Source organism: Ostrinia nubilalis, chromosome 14 (assembly GCF_963855985.1).
Source record: "Ostrinia nubilalis chromosome 14, ilOstNubi1.1, whole genome shotgun sequence".
Classification (NCBI taxonomy): Eukaryota; Metazoa; Arthropoda; class Insecta; order Lepidoptera; family Crambidae; genus Ostrinia; species Ostrinia nubilalis.
The window spans coordinates 10,631,804-10,647,750 of NC_087101.1; the positions used below are offsets into that span (position 1 = coordinate 10,631,804).

Here is a 15,947-nt window from a genome sequence, read left to right on the forward strand (position 1 = left end):
TACCAAGTAAAGAGTAAGAGAGGTATCGCCACAAAGCGATCAATGGAGTTCAAATTAACAACCTCGGAAAAGATTCGGCAGTCCGATGCTAAAACTACTTACCTACTTACTATTGTTGTCCCTACGCTGTCAATTAATTTAATTGTATTTTAGTGTAGAACTATACATAGGCATACATACACCTCACACAAAACACCGGGCCGGGTAGCCACATGGCATTCGTATATTGCCGCTCGACATATTTAGCGACAAATTAATCAATAACGATCGGATTCCTGTGGTCATTTTTCTTACCTATGTCATTGCCTGTCTGCCTGCAGTGTATTGCGACCAAGCTGGACGTAAGATTTCAAGATAATTGATTTTTTATTTAAATATATGTCTAATTGAGATTGAAAGCCAACTTATTATTGTGTTTGCTTTTCACCTTACATAAAATATGCTGCATGTATGCCTACGCTTTTTCAATTAACCTTTTCATTATTAACCGTTGGACTTTCACCCAAGGTGGACAGATGACCTTATGAAGGTTTCAGAAAGGCACAGGATGATGGCCACTTCCAGCCTGAAATCCATCCACAGCCAGCTGAAAATCATTGAAAGCCTAAGTTCTGCAGCAGTGGGTAGACGTCTTGTGACTGATGATCACATTAGTCAACATTTCTATGAAAACTATTTGTGTCTGATATGCTACGAGTAGATATAGTATTTGATCAATCAAGATCGCATTCTTTTCAACAAGATTTCAGACTTAATCAATTTTAAAATATGGGCACCCTCAACTCAATTAACGAGCAGTCTAAAAGTCTAGGTATAAATATATTTAGGCCTATCCGGTATTGCCTATTGATACCTAGGTTGTCTCATATGGTTTTGCATATACATTTTCGTCCACCTAATTTAAATTAATCAGGTACAATTCCTACATGCTTCGCCCTTACATTTTAATAATGTGTTCAATTAAATGTTATGAAATGGTCATAATTTCAACCAATGGTAGCTGTCATCTGCTGCTGCCGGACGTAAAAAGTCAAAAGGAGCATCCTTCCTTTTTTATAGCCAGTCGGTCGTCGGTCCATCGAGTAGGTAGATCACGTAGGTAGAAACCCTAACAATCACCAGTGATTTGTGAAGCTTAGCGGCTCTACATACGGCGTTTGTTATAGTTATGGCCAAATATCAACGAAACTATTATAATATTGACTCTTGCCTTGAAAAGGACGTAGTTTGAAGAGGGTCTTAACAACAAATAGTGGGTTTATTAATGACTATGCCTGTACTTCCTAATGTACCTTACCATTAACTGCAATTTCAAAAACTAATCAGTAAAACGACAGTTACTTAAACAAAAACAATCCATTTTAGTTTATAGGTTTTATTTTACATCTTATAAAAAATTAAGAAAATTAAGAATTCCCGCTAGTAATCCCATAAAGAGCTATAGGTACGTAAGCACTTGCCAAGTCATCGGCCCATCACCAATGGGATATTAAGTACCTATAGGATATTACATGATAACGAACGATCTCGTTACTAGATTTAAGCCCTTTTATGTGGGTACATAAATTGCCAGGCGAGCAAGTGGGCAAGTTTCCTAAAATATAGATCACCTCGATGAATAAACATTGGCAGCTCGCTACTCATTCTTGTATAATTAAACGATTAGATAATCTATTGGTTAATGTAAATTTAAAGGGTGGCTTTATAGCCATCTTAGAGTGTCGTTTAACGGTACTATTCCTACCTCTCAACAGCACAAATACAACTGAACAACTTCTGTAATACCGAAGTGTATCCATTATAGATCCTGAAAATTGTAGACAGGCTGAAACTCAACCACTGAAGGCTAAGTTGAGTAAAACTAGGTTAATAAAAAGTAGTGCATAGTTTGTGGAAAGATCCTACTAATATTATAAATGCGAAAGTTTGGATGTCTGGATGTCTAGATGTCTGGATGTCTGGATGTTTGTTACCTTTCACGCAAAAACTACTGAACGGATTTTGATGAAATTTTACAGTATCGTCATAAATTATAGCCTATACGTTATTCTTAGTATGTATTTATTTATTATATATTTTATATATTATTTATGTATGTGTATTTGTAGCATATTTGTTTTGCCGTCGCTTTGTTTTATTTAATTAATTAATTTTAATTATTTTTTTTTGTTATACCGCCAAACTAGGGGTGTCCACTTTGAAAAAACATCGATGTTTTTTTCGATTCGATATATTGAAATTGTACATCGATTTCTTTCGATGTATTGGAAGAAAACATCGATGTTTTGTATAAATCGAGTACTTTTTTAAGATTTTTTATAATCCACTAATTTTAAGCATTGTATTATTAAAAAACAGTAAAAGCCATACATGAGAAAAATCTTCATTATATTAAAGTAATAACAAAAAAAACAACCGCATTTTTTTTTCTTTTTTTATAAATCTTTGGACAATTTCACACAGCGCCAGCTAGCCCCAAAGTAAGCAACTTAATGCTTGTGTTATGGGTGCTAGCTTAACGGATATACTACTTATATACTTTTTTTTTAAATACATACATATTATACATAGTCACACCCAGACCCGTCACAGAAATTACAATTCATCATTTCAATTTCTGCCCGGCCGGGAATCGAACCCTCTCGGCATAGTAGTCCGTTCTGAACCACTACACCAAACGGCCGACATAAGTTTGTTATATCCTAAGTATTTCCAGTGTTCTTTTGGAAGACTTAGCAAAAACAACAGTTTATTTAAACGTTTCAGTCTATTTCTTTGTTGATTGACACAAACAAACTCGCCAACCGACACGCGTGACGTGACATTGACATAACAGTTTTTTTTTTATTGTCACTAGAGACACTACTCACTGCACGCACTCGTACGCAGTGTTGCCAACATTTTTAAAATACAAGTTGGGTTGTCCGTATAAGTATTTTAGTGGTCAGAGTTGAGTTTTGTGAAATTTTAATTGGTTATCATCGATTCGATGTTTTAACACTGAAAACTTAAAAACATCGATACATCGAGTATTTCAATAGCTTTTCAAAACATCGGATCCATTCGATGTATCGCATTGTAAACATCGATGTTTTCAATACATCGATGTATATCGAATATCCCTACGCCAAACTAATTTTTCTGCATAACCCAAAGGTAAACTGGATGAGAATGCCTTATGGCATTAAGTTCGCCTAATGTTAATATTTTTGGCATTAAAGTACCTATAAATAAATAAATAAATATTCTGGGTTACAATAATAAATAATAATCTGAGACTCTGAAAATGAAAAAACACTGTGGGGAAAACCGAATATCTTAAGCAGAATTTAAATTTAAATATATTTATTTCTCATAATCAATACACGTTACAATTATCTATCTTAATAATGTAATTAAAAGTGCAAATTTATATAACTAATTAACTAATAATAAATTATGTCAATACAATCAAACATTCAATAAATAAACTCTCAAGCTTTCCAAATAAATAAATTACTCACCGATTACAATCACTCACATATTATTTTTGCAAGCTACGTTCGCGTTTAGAAATTTCAGCATAGAAATTTGGCTTCAGATTCCAGAAATAGTGTAACAAATGCTACCTTTATCGCGAAGTATGAGCATAATATAACGGAATCACAACCTTCATTAATATTTCCAAGCTTTTTCTGAACTTCAAGCACTACAAAGATTATTTCAATAGAAATAGAGATCTTTTCAATAGAAATACTTTATGTATTTATTTACACGACTTCAAGATTTTTCTAAACGCGAACATATTGATCATTATTACACAACACAAGAAATCTTCATGAATGAAACTACAGAACAAATCAAGTTTGAACCTATGTAGTAAAGTAAAATATGTTATAGCGAATGAAACTTTCCACGAGGCTCTACATAGCCTCACTGTCTGCGGACCTATGATGTACACAAACATGGCTTACACCTGGGCATACATCTTAGGTCCAGACGAAGTAACCAACCGGGAAGTAATGCAGAACCGGGACTACTGGAAAACGAACATAGATCACAACAGTGTGCTTACCATGAGTTTACGTTAGGTGTGCTCGCTAGCGAGTACGTCAAAAATATCTATAAACATTTTATTTCTTGAAAGCAGCCGCTAGGGGCGCTGCACAATATGTCATACATTTAATGACATTTTTTTACGCAGTCGCTAGCGAGCACACCTAACGTAAACTCATGGTAAGCACACTGATCAAAACCGTTCGCAGAGATATAGGACTCTACTGAACGTTCACATAGTAATGACATACTACTAGTTTTCAGTCTTTACAGTTTTAGACGTGTCATAAAACCACATAGCACATGACCTTAAATACAAAGTGTGCCAATACGAAGGACTAAATGCGATGTCAAGGCCAAATAGCCAATAAAAATTACTCAGTTTCATTGTCAACATTGTCAGGTTCGGTGGCGGTTTCGACGCTAGCGGGGCTGGTTTCCACGTTCGCCGTAACGGTATCGGTAGCGTCGGTGACGTTCTCCGGTGTGGTCGGAACGTCCGGCGTCTTCTCGCAGTTCCGACCGCTGATGCCGGCGGGGCACTGACAGCGGTAGTGACCGTCACCAGCTTCTAGTGACTGACACTTGCCGCCGTTTTTACACGTGTCCGGGTTCTTGTCGCAGTAGTTCAACTCTGGAAGGAGAAAGAACACGTCATTAAAATATTTTTTTATAAAGATATGTAATTTGTTATTGCACAAATTACTATAGTCCCGTTAGCCCCTCATACTAAGCTAAATATGCTTGCGAGTGAGCTCACTACAATAGTCTAGCGGCGCGGCGGTGTGGGGACCGAACCCGCGTTCCCCGGATCACGAGTCGGCCAGTCTGACCACTTCACCGTTCGGCTATCGTGGCTTCATTATTTTTTTCAATATTGGGTATTGAAAGCATTTTTATAGTTCCAGTTACCGGTGATTGCTAAGTAGTTCAGGTGGTAGGTCAAATCCTGATAGTGTAGGGGAGAATGTTGCTAGATGAAACATGATATAGTACATAAATACATTAATTACTTACCATTTTAATATGTTATCTAGTGTAGTAAACTCTATATTTAGTTTGGTACTACGAGTAAGCGATAGTTAAAACCACTTTTAGCAATTTGATAAGATGTTAAATTATGTGGGTCGCTAAATACTGGTTTTGCTTAATTTAATTATGTATAGGTAGATAGCTCCTACGTATACATAACTTGATAAATGCCTTTACACCTCCGTGATACTACGTAATGGAACTTTTTAGCCACCAGATAACCCGTCGATCGTGAATATCCCAACAAGATTATTCAACGAGAAGTCCTCAGTCATATTTGGTCCTAAAATCCTAATCAGAAGCCGATAATCTATAACGGAAACCCATACCCGAGGCGCGATGTAACGTATGCCACAAAATTACGTATATTCCTACCGCTAAGGGAATATGTGTTTAGTTTACATAAATGTGGATTTCTAGTTTGTACGGATTTAGAATCATCTCTCCGGGTGGCGGAGCCAGCACGCAATTAGTGCTTATGGGCTGGTACGCAACTCGTCAATTTAAAACTTGCAACTGTAACACATAAGACATCCTGTGAGAATTTGCTAATTGGATCACGATTGGAATTTGATTTTAGAGTTTTTTCATCCTTGAACATGAGAGGTGAAAGCAAGCGGTTCATTAAACAGAGTTATCCGATAAATAATAACCATAATCATTCACACTTTGAATGCTAAGATTTGTATGACAGTTTAGGTATCGTATTCTAAAAACGGCCCAAATTCTTAACCACAGCAGGGAAGCTCTTAAATTGACCTGCACCTTTATTTCACAGAAATTCACTGTACTTAATTAACACTAACAAGGCTGTGAATATGTCAAGCATTGGACCAGAGGCAAAGAATGCATTTCGGCAAAAATGGTGTGATGCCTTCTCTCTAACTCGGCATGGGGCACACTGAAAACCAGCGTCGTGGCCTTCCTCACCGTGAGCCACGGCATATGCTGAGTGGGGTCCCATTGAGATGGGCATCGCTGTGCGACAGGGTGGTACTGCTCACTTTACTTTCCCTTCCATTGTATGTTTTGTGTTACCTCTGTCTTTTTTGTTTTTTTTTATGTAGGTACCTCTTTTGTCTTTTGTGATGTCCATTGCAATAAATATTTCTTTCTAAAGCCTGGTCCGTGAGCACGTAGAATCCCGGCTGTCGCGCTCGCACACTCACTGCGGACGCCCGTCGCACAGTCGCGACAGCAACATAATTACGCGCGAGTGATAGGGATGGGTAGCTTGGGGTCATTGGACGGGATTCTACGTGCTCACGGACCAGGCTTTAATAATAAGTAGGTACTAAATACTAACTGCTGAAAAAAACCTTCGGCTCTAACTTATTGACTACTGACCTTCATCACACAGCATGCCGCCCCATCCCGGTTCACACGTGCACTCCCAAGGCCTCTCACACGTGCCATGCACGCAGCCCGGGTACGGGTGGCACTGGGCGCACGACGGGCCGGTCCAGCCGACCTTGCAGCGGCATTCGCCCGGCCGCCGGCAGTAACCTCGCTCGTTGTGGCAGCCGGCAGCGCAAATTGCTGGGGGAAAATTAACCGATTGAGTTCCAGACGGCATTAATTAATGTCATAACAATTGATTATCTATTGTGTCTAGATTCGCGGAGCTTGAAGGATTAATAAAGACAACCAAAATTAAAACATTTCGTTTTAAGAGTAAAAGGTGCTCAGAGAAACCGTCAGTCTTAAAATCGATCACGCACAACACATGGCGGAAAGCCGAGCGCAATAATCTATGTTTGTTTACGCAATTTTACGTTATACTTCTACACAGTAACAATTTAAATGTGAGAGAAGTGGTATCAGAACTAGGGTAAAAGTCTGTATGCCAGTAGTCTCCCCTCTCGATGGTGGTCAATAGCATAGAGTAGAAGGCAGATAACAACATTGGAAAAAGCTTGCTTAAGTTGAGAAACAATAATAAACATGGGCTGGTAGGGCCCAAAAGATAAGGAGACATGTAAAGTGCCCCATAAGGGCTACCTTTTCTTTTTTTATTATTTTCTATTGACGTTCATAAGTGCCACTTGTGGTCTAAACTGAATAAATATTTTTGATTTTGATTTTTTGATTTCAAAGGAAAACTTTCGCCTTTTAAACGTACCTTCTAAATAGCTGTCATATTTTACAGAGATCCAAATCGGATTACATCTAGAGACTGCATCTTGTAATTAGCTAGAATCTATTACGTTAATTGGGAATCTAAATTAGGATGATTAGGATTAATTGAGTACAAATGACAGCTGTAAATTATAGTAATTATCCAAAAAAGTAACGCGATCCGAGGGATCAATACGTGCAGTACCGTGCAGTAACAAGTCGCGTTCCGCGATTACTTACGTGGTTAAACTACGATAGTTTTTTTTTTTGGATCGTTAGCCCTTCGTGATAAGCTAAATATCCCAAGTAACATTTTACTCCATTTAAGAGTTCACATTTAGTTCCAATGTGTACTTAAAGCATTAGTACAGTTCACTCGTGATGTATAAGCTGTATTATTGCAATTAATTACACCTATACCTGTCTAAGGGACTTATAGGAGTGTAGACTAGTGTAGAGTTATACTTTTATATGATTGTTGGTGTTATAATACTCTAACAACTATCCTTTAGTCAGCCGTCTGACTAAGAGCATTATAGGAGGGTAGAGATACGGCAACCGCTGTTTAACGGCCTACTTGTACGATGTTATAGAGCTAGCATTTTAATAGAACACACGTGGTCATTTATAAAGCCAAAGGCTGTTATGTTTACTTGTTTTAGACTGTTATACAGCTAGTAGCTGTAGTAGGACTTGTTTGTGTTAATAAAATAACCTTTTTTTACTATCTGTACAAAAGTGTTTCAATGGTTCGCATGTGCACTGTAGGCTGTTAAAAGGACTATATGTGTTGTCCATTAACATCAATAGCAGTTTATTTGTCCACAAGTACTACTCTTATTTGCTTTAAGCTGAAAATGAATGTGAATGTGATATTCTATTACACTTTTCCCCAAGCCTGTTTTTAGTTGTATTTATGGTGGTTCTGTACATGATGCAGAGGAAAATATTATGCCTGAACCTGAAAGTTCCCTTCAAAATATACAGATATCAGAGTGTGATGATTGCAGTTCTAGTGATAGTGAATACAATTTTGATTTAGACAATTATTTAACCTTTAGCAAAAAAATAAGAACATGGGCTATTGAAAATCGTATTCCTCATTCCGCTTTGAATAAATTGTCAGGCATAATAAACGAATTTAAACCGGGAACACTACCGTCTGATGCTTTAGGTATTCATACTTGACTATTAGTACCTGGGCTAGGCGATTTAACGGACATTAATAATTTTTATTGCGGATCTCTAAAATTTCAGTATTTGAAAGAATTAAAGATACACAATTGACCTGAACTAGGTACATCTTAAAGCTGTACATAAGTTCACATTAGAATAAATTTATAGACATTAGCGCTGTAGTGGTACAAATGTGGAACTTAATAAGATAACAGCATTCTAACAGAACACATGTGAACCTAATATGCGCTCACCGCATTAAATTGGAGTTATAACAGTTCACATAGCCGTATTTCATTTCCACCATTTTGTTCTACATAACCTAAAATATTTACCAAATAAATCTCCAAAATTAATGCAGATTTATCACAAAATTCGCAGATAGAGCGATTGAGTTTTGGTTTCATGTTATAATTAATTACCGTAGTATAATTATAATGCCAATACAATATCAAAAACTGAAAATTGTAGATTTCCTCTCAGCCAGTTTTAAATATTTTAAAATGAATATCGCGTTTTTACAGAGGCGCGTAAATATTTTAGCTGTAAATATGTATACATTTCACGATAAAGTTGCATTCCCAATGGCATTAACATTATTAAGTATTTAAAACCCGTGTTATTATTTGCATAAATGATTATATTATCCGCCCGAGTTGTTTCCTCTTGGCACTCACGTACAAATACCAAACTAATATTAAAATGTGGAAATAATTTAGGACACACGTGAACTTTATGTAGCATTGGAGTACTTTTGTCGGACTTTATAACTTTGAAAGCTGTGCATTTAGCCACTTGTTACTCTTTATTGTCCTCACGTACGTTGTATGGTTCACACTGCGTCCCATATAGTGCCGTAAGTCAGCCTTAAGTACGATGTTACTACTTAAACTGCTATTATAATGCTATTATACTGCTAATGTACAGCCATAGTGAACTTAAAGCTGTCTAATTTGTGCCCAAACTGGTTCTATAAAAGCATTATAGCAAGCTATACAGCTCGTATACAGCTGACATACACAGCTTGTGGAGTACATGTGAACGACTATTGAACTCTTAAATGGAGTAAAATGTTACTTGGGATGTTTGTGTTACTAGTGGGTAAACCACAATAAGCGACAGCGGGATTTGAACTTGCATTCCTCAGATCTCAATTCAGCCAGTCCGACACTGAGCCATTGGGCTAAGTCGCTATTTAATACTTACGAGTCTGACACAGCAGTCCAGTGTACCCTGGCGAACACTTGCATTCCGTAGCCGTGCTGACAGCCTGGTAGGGGCTGGTAGGCGCGGCAAGTGGGCTCGGACCAGCCGAGGCGACAATGGCACTCCCCGGGCGTCTCATAGTACCCGCGGGTGTCTGAGACAATAACTCCGCGGGTGGCTGAGACTCTAACTCCGTGGGTGGCTGAGACATGATAAGTATTTGACACTTACGAGTCTGACACAGCAGTCCAGTGTACCCTGGCGAGCACTTGCACTCTAGAGGCTTGTCGCAGTAGCCGTGCTGACAGCCTGGTAGGGGCTGACAGGCACGACACGTCGGACCGGACCAGCCGAGGCGGCAACGGCACTCGCCGGGCGTCTCACAGTAACCGCGGGTGGCGTGGCAGTCGGAACGGCAGATTGCTGAGTGAACAAAGGATAAATATCACATCATCAAAGATAATAAATATCACATCATCGAATTAATTATATCCTTAGTCTACTATCCTAAAAAAAACTGTCTGCCAAGGAGTTGGAACTGTCAAAACTATCTGGCTGATGTGGAAACAACTTCTAATCGTTGCCCAGATATTATACATAAAAATCAGATAGCTGCCAAAGCCACGATGTCCCAAACTTCATGATTCACCAACATTCTATCCTATATTGAAAGCATACCCTGACAAACTTTCAGCTTTTATAAAATGACGTAGCTCTGGCGTTCACTAGCTCTTAGTCTATTAAAATGCTTGCCATTTCAGCATTTGATGAAATGATTAACAAGTAGGTAGATAAAAAACCACTTACGTTCAGAACAGAAGAGTCCGTCCCACCCCTCCCTACATATGCACTCGAAGGAGACGTTGCAGTAGCCGTGCTGGCAGCCCGGCAGCGGGATGCACTTGTTGCACTTTTCCCCGTAGAAGCCCAGCTTGCAGCGGCACTCGCCCGGCCGCTTGCAGTAACCTTTACATGTTGAAGAAATGTTATACACAAAGCAAAGTTGAGATTTTAATTATTTTTCGTGAACTTGTAGATTAGCGCCTTTCACATGTCCCACTATGTAATGTTAGGTAGGTAGTATTTACTCAACGAAGCCTTTTTTAAATCCACAATGATCAAACCCTTGGCCTGCATCCCATCTGATGGAAAGTGATGATCAGGCCGAAGGTTGAAGCGAGCTTCACTCGGAATCCTCAACCACACAGGAATTATAAATTGGCTATCTTACCGCTAACTGCCGGAACACAACAAGGCGCAAGTAGATACTTACGCCATTTAGCATTTCTATGAGGTCTCACAGTGCGCGTGGACGTTGTGAATACGGGCGTATATTTACTAGTATAGCACTAAGTTCTGTTTAAGCTAAGTGCCTACTTCTAGGTCAATATTTATTACAACATTAACATTAGTAGATAGAGAACAGAAAGCTCTCTTGTTGTAGACTTTCACATCGAGAGTTGCTTGCTCATACACGGTAAAGCTTTTGTTCAACTTCTTTGTCACTTAATGAGGACAATGACTAATCCGGGGAGAATAAAAGATAACAGTTACCATACACCGTTGATTTATCAGTGTGCCATTTTTATGTAAACAATACAAATGGCGACCAACGTGGGGTTTGTAAAATTTTCTTGGATTGAGCAAGTTTTTTTTATGCAGAACAAAGCAGATATTTGACTTCAATCACACCTGATGTTGAGCGACATGCGGTCTAGGATGGTACATACTTGCCCTGTATGTGCCTATTTACTCTCGCCTTTTTGCATCTATCTAATGGCGGACAATATTCCAAATGTTATTTTGGTAGGTACTTAGAACAATGACTTCTGCTTTTCAGTTTGTGCAGTAGCAGGGCAATCCGAGATCATAATACCTACTTATAGTCTACCTCTACCTTCAAGAGAGTCACTTTCGGTCATGATGATGATGACGAATGCCTCCAAAGAAACATGTCTTGCTTTTACTATGTGGAATAGTTCTTACCCTGCAGAGGATCGCATCCCTTCTTGCATATGGGTACGTCGCAGAGATCTCCCTGCCAGCCAGGCAGACACTTGGGCTCGCCCTTCTCGTCGTATACAATAGTGTCCGCTTTATAGAACAGTAGCCCTTACCTTGCAGAGGGTCGCATCCCTTCTTGCATATGGGTACGTCGCAGAGATCTCCCTGCCAGCCAGGCAGACACTTGGGCTCGCCCTTGTCGTCACACACGTAGTGGCTGTGCTCGCTCTGAACCGCCGGCAGCTCGCACGCCTGCAGGGCACTCTTTGGAGTATACACGGAAGGTGTGAGTGAGGGTACGTGCGAACAGATGTGTAGCTAGAGCTTATACAATGGTGCGTGATTCGTGCAAGAAGTAGAGTTACAGGACGTATCAATACAATATTTATATGACTCTACCTACATACATGAAATTGATGTTACTAGTTTTGTTTCTTGTTAGCACAAAGAAAGACTATCATTATATTAGTTTAATAGGATGGAAGGTTAGGCTACTAAAAATGTTTTCCTTTTATCATTAATCGTGGTAACCCGCCATTAATCATGCGTAAGTGAATTAGTTATTCGTCCTTTTCGTGCAATTTACTGTTATCAAAATTACTAATAAAAATGCTTTTATTGAAGTAAGTAGGGTGGGTAGTCGAACAGTGAACCAACCAGATACGCTGAACCACCGCCATATTTCAAAAAGTATGACGTTGCCAGTTCCACCGAACGAGTCACTTCGTGTCTCGTGGATGCCCTTACCCTCTCCCGTAGTGCGCCGGCGACTGTGGCTAAGGTGTGAAGTATGGCTGCGAATTCTTTGTTTCTCGACGACAAAAGATAGTTTTTTTAGTTATGCTTTACGATTTTTGTATATTTTGCTATTTATATTAAGTACGAAATCTATTTGGTATCAAAATTATTGTAGTTTTATCTGTATAATGAGCACATTCCGTGATGACCATTCCGCGTACTTCTTATTGTTTGTGAACTCATAAGTTGAATAGTGTATGTTTTGAACAGTGAACCAGGTTTTCAAAGTACACAGTGAACCGGTTGACTGTTTTTTTATTTAACCACCAAACGGTTGATTAATTACCTAAAGGCTTTAAGAGGCAATTTTCAGTTATTTTTGTTTAAAGAAGGATTTTTCTTTTCAATTGTGTCTTGTGTTATTTTTGTTTTCTGTGATTTTTTAAATGAAGACTGTTTGTTTACCACCAAAAAGGTTGATTATTGATTACTTAAAGGCTTTATTAGACAATGTTTAGTTATTTTTGTTAAAAGAAGCATTTTTCTTTTCATTTGGGTTTTGTGTGAGTTTCGTTGTTATTTTTGGATTCTGTGATTTTTTATGAAGACTGTTTGTTGAAATAATCATTTTTATTTCTATTTGATTTTTGTGTTGTAAAAATAAAAATAAAATTATGTTGTTTATTTTCCAAAATCATAATTTTTACTCGTAATTAACTTTATGGTTCACTGTTGAAATATGGGTGGTTCAGTGAAAACTACCCGTAGTACACAGTGAGCCAAATTTCATTTTTTTTTAAAACCTAATTTAAGTTACCTTTTTATTGCTGAGGCTAATTTTAAGCCTAAAAATTAGAAACCTTATTAAATTACCTGACTGATAAGACCATAATGACATTTCTAGCTTCATTTTCCAGCTAATTAGAGCATTTAGAAAAAAGGCCGGTTCACTGTTCAACGATGCACCCTACATATACCTAGGTTTTATTTAGTCATTTAATGTAGCCTACGTAGTTAGGATAAAATATTAAAAAGGCTCCACTTTCGTTCCATCCTATCGCAGGATCTGGTTTGTATGCGCGATCTCCGTGACTCAGCGGAACTTTCTAATATCGAGAAAGCCGCGCGAAAGTCGGCCGCGAGGAAAACCCGGAGAAAATATTAAATAAACATCGCAATATTAAATTATACAACAAATTACAATACCTCGCAACAATCATTTACATATTATACAAAATTAACTATTAGTTTTACTGCAAATTTTTCCACTTTTCTTACCAAACGCAAGATTGTACAAACCCGCGCCTTTTGGTAAGATCTAAGACATTTTTTGTTAAAGCACTTGTCCTATTCAGTGCAAATTGCGTAGAAATTCTTACAAAAAATAAATTCCTACTTTTAAGATGTAATTTCAGGGCAGCTATGCTGTTTGCAATTCCAAATACACACAATAAGTATGTGCTAGCAATGTGCGGTCCACTGTATCATAGACGGTTAAATTTTCTGGAAAATTTTTAGTAATGATACCTGTCGAGTTACCGCGAATTAATCCTACAGCCATTTTCAATTAAGAAACAATTTCACCTGGTATTTGATACATTACATCGCTGAGAATTTCATACATTGCATTGATTAGTTTGATCAGTTTTGCGCCTATTGCTGTGTTAAGACATAGTAATTAAATCTTTTATAGAAATAATCAAACTTTTATTGACTACACGAATAGAGCACGAAAAATAACTTCTACGTAAAAAAGCGAAAGCAGAAAAGTCAGAGTTTAAGTTGATACGTGACTTACCTGTTTCTTCCACTTGGGTATGTACTTAGCCGGCAAAACAACTGGCGCCACACAACATATTACGAACAAAATTATTATATTCCTCATTTTGGAGCACTAATCCATCTACGTTCCCGGCACGGTACTTATGTCGCGAATCGTCAAGTGCAAGCTGTATATTTAACGGTGTATTTTTTATAGGAATATAGACACAAATGCAGCGCGCGCGCACTCTCCGCTGGTACTGTTATGCGTGTTATTGAACTTGAGTCGGATGGGCAACTTTCGCCGCGGTCGCTTTTTACGAGGCCACGAAATAGGCGAGCGCGAGTCAGTGGTTACAAGTCACAAGAACTCTTGGACACTGTGTGTAAACAATCAAGATGGGCAATTAATGACAGATTACAAAAAAATAAATCTTCGATGGAACTCAGTTTAAATATTAGTTAAGGGTACTTAAAATTGATTTTTTAATAGAAATAAAATCCCTAGACAGGAACATTGCATAATTGAAGTTAATATGAAGATAAGAAAAACGCTGTTCTTATGGCCACACTAATTCTATTTGTGACATACCTATTCTATACTAGCAGTGACTGACACTTCTAACCCAGTGGAAATACTAATATTTTCATAATTATAATATATCTAGGTATTTAAGGGAGAGCTCTAACGATTTTTATGATACTCTTCCAACATCGGAACAACATGTTCCAGAATAATAGAGAAAAATAAAAGTCAGCATTACCTCGTACGTATTTATTACTGTTTGTTTATATTATTTTTTGTGTTCTATATACACTATAATGTAGTTTATAAAGCTATATACACATAATTTAGGTCCATGTTACATGATTTTACATTATCGAAGCTCTGAACATTATAATAGTATTATAAAAGTGTTTTACAACAAGAGCATAATAATAACAACCACTTACAATCAGAAGGAATAATAGGAAAAGCAATGGTTACAAGAATATTTATAAAAGTCAACTTCAATATCCATTAGAAAAATACACTACTTGTATTGCGTCGAATACACACTTTCAATTCGAATATTAATAGTATTTAAGTTAAAACATCACGAATTAATTATACTGTGAAATATCTAGTAATTAGCCATCTCCATTCATTAATTATTATGATATTTCTTGAAGTTTCGATGTTTCTTGACGGTTGAATAAAATTTTATAAAAATCACGTCGTTAGATATCATGTAGTAACATTAAAAAATGATAGGTAGAAATCAGAATAAAATTAGTTATTTTCTGAATATCAAACATAATGCATTTATAAGAATTATTGGCACAAAACGTTTTTTCGACGGATCTTGTTATGGGATCAGTTAAGTATTGCAACTATTTTGATAACGACTACTATTAAATTATTATTATTATTTACTGACCATTGCAAAAGTGAACATGATGCGTATGTATAAGTCACACTCACTTTTCATACCATTATGCATTCACAATACGCACAATTGACATCGAGACGTATCATATTTTCGTGCCACGCATTACAATTGATGCTAAAACTCGTAGATTTTGACTCATTGCCAAGTAAAAAAATTCAGAGAAAGCGGATTTATCTGAATATTGTTTTAAACGAACTGTACAAATCTGAATATTTTAATAATACGTCTCCGCAACTCAAATCACAAATACACGAGTAAATTCAATTTGCTAGAATGAGTTGGTCGGACTTCAATGAACAAATTGCTTTTCCTAATTATTTTTGTTTACATAAATATTTATAAATAAGTAATACATACAAATGGATACAGTACCACACGCATGATAAACCACGCGGCGTTAGTACACTTTTACTCAACATTTAATCATAATTTAAGCTAAATATG

At 37.3% G+C, this 15,947-nt stretch overlaps 1 protein-coding gene across 2 annotated transcripts; it reads right to left on the reverse strand.

Annotated features, from left to right (window-relative positions):
• Positions 1–4,160: 4,160 nt before the first annotated feature.
• Positions 4,161–14,355, reverse strand: LOC135077872 (neurogenic locus protein delta-like). 2 transcript variants are annotated; one of them, XM_063972413.1, is made up of 6 exons: positions 14,108–14,355; positions 11,685–11,835; positions 10,375–10,533; positions 9,799–9,990; positions 6,415–6,606; positions 4,161–4,669 (listed from the first exon to the last, which is right to left on the reverse strand). In XM_063972413.1, exons 1-6 carry the CDS (start codon positions 14,192–14,194, stop codon positions 4,410–4,412), a joined length of 1,041 nt encoding a protein of 346 aa, XP_063828483.1. In that variant the 5' UTR covers positions 14,195–14,355; the 3' UTR covers positions 4,161–4,409. The 2 variants fall into 2 exon arrangements, with proteins under 2 accessions (XP_063828483.1, XP_063828484.1); XM_063972414.1 differs by having other exon boundaries at positions 4,164–4,669; positions 11,685–11,823; positions 14,108–14,354.
• Between the last annotated feature and the right edge of the window lie 1,592 nt (positions 14,356–15,947).

Bases quoted from the DNA above. Each gene is read 5' to 3' on its own strand.
- LOC135077872 (XM_063972413.1), bottom strand. From the start codon at position 14,194: ATGAGGAATATAATAATTTTGTTCGTAATATGTTGTGTGGCGCCAGTT. The intron at 9,991-10,374 runs GTAAGTGGTTTT...TTGTTCACTCAG, and splicing joins CGGACTCTTCTGTTCTGAAC to CAATCTGCCGTTCCGACTGC. The intron at 4,670-6,414 runs GTCAGTAGTCAA...TTCTCCTTCCAG, and splicing joins CGGCATGCTGTGTGATGAAG to AGTTGAACTACTGCGACAAG.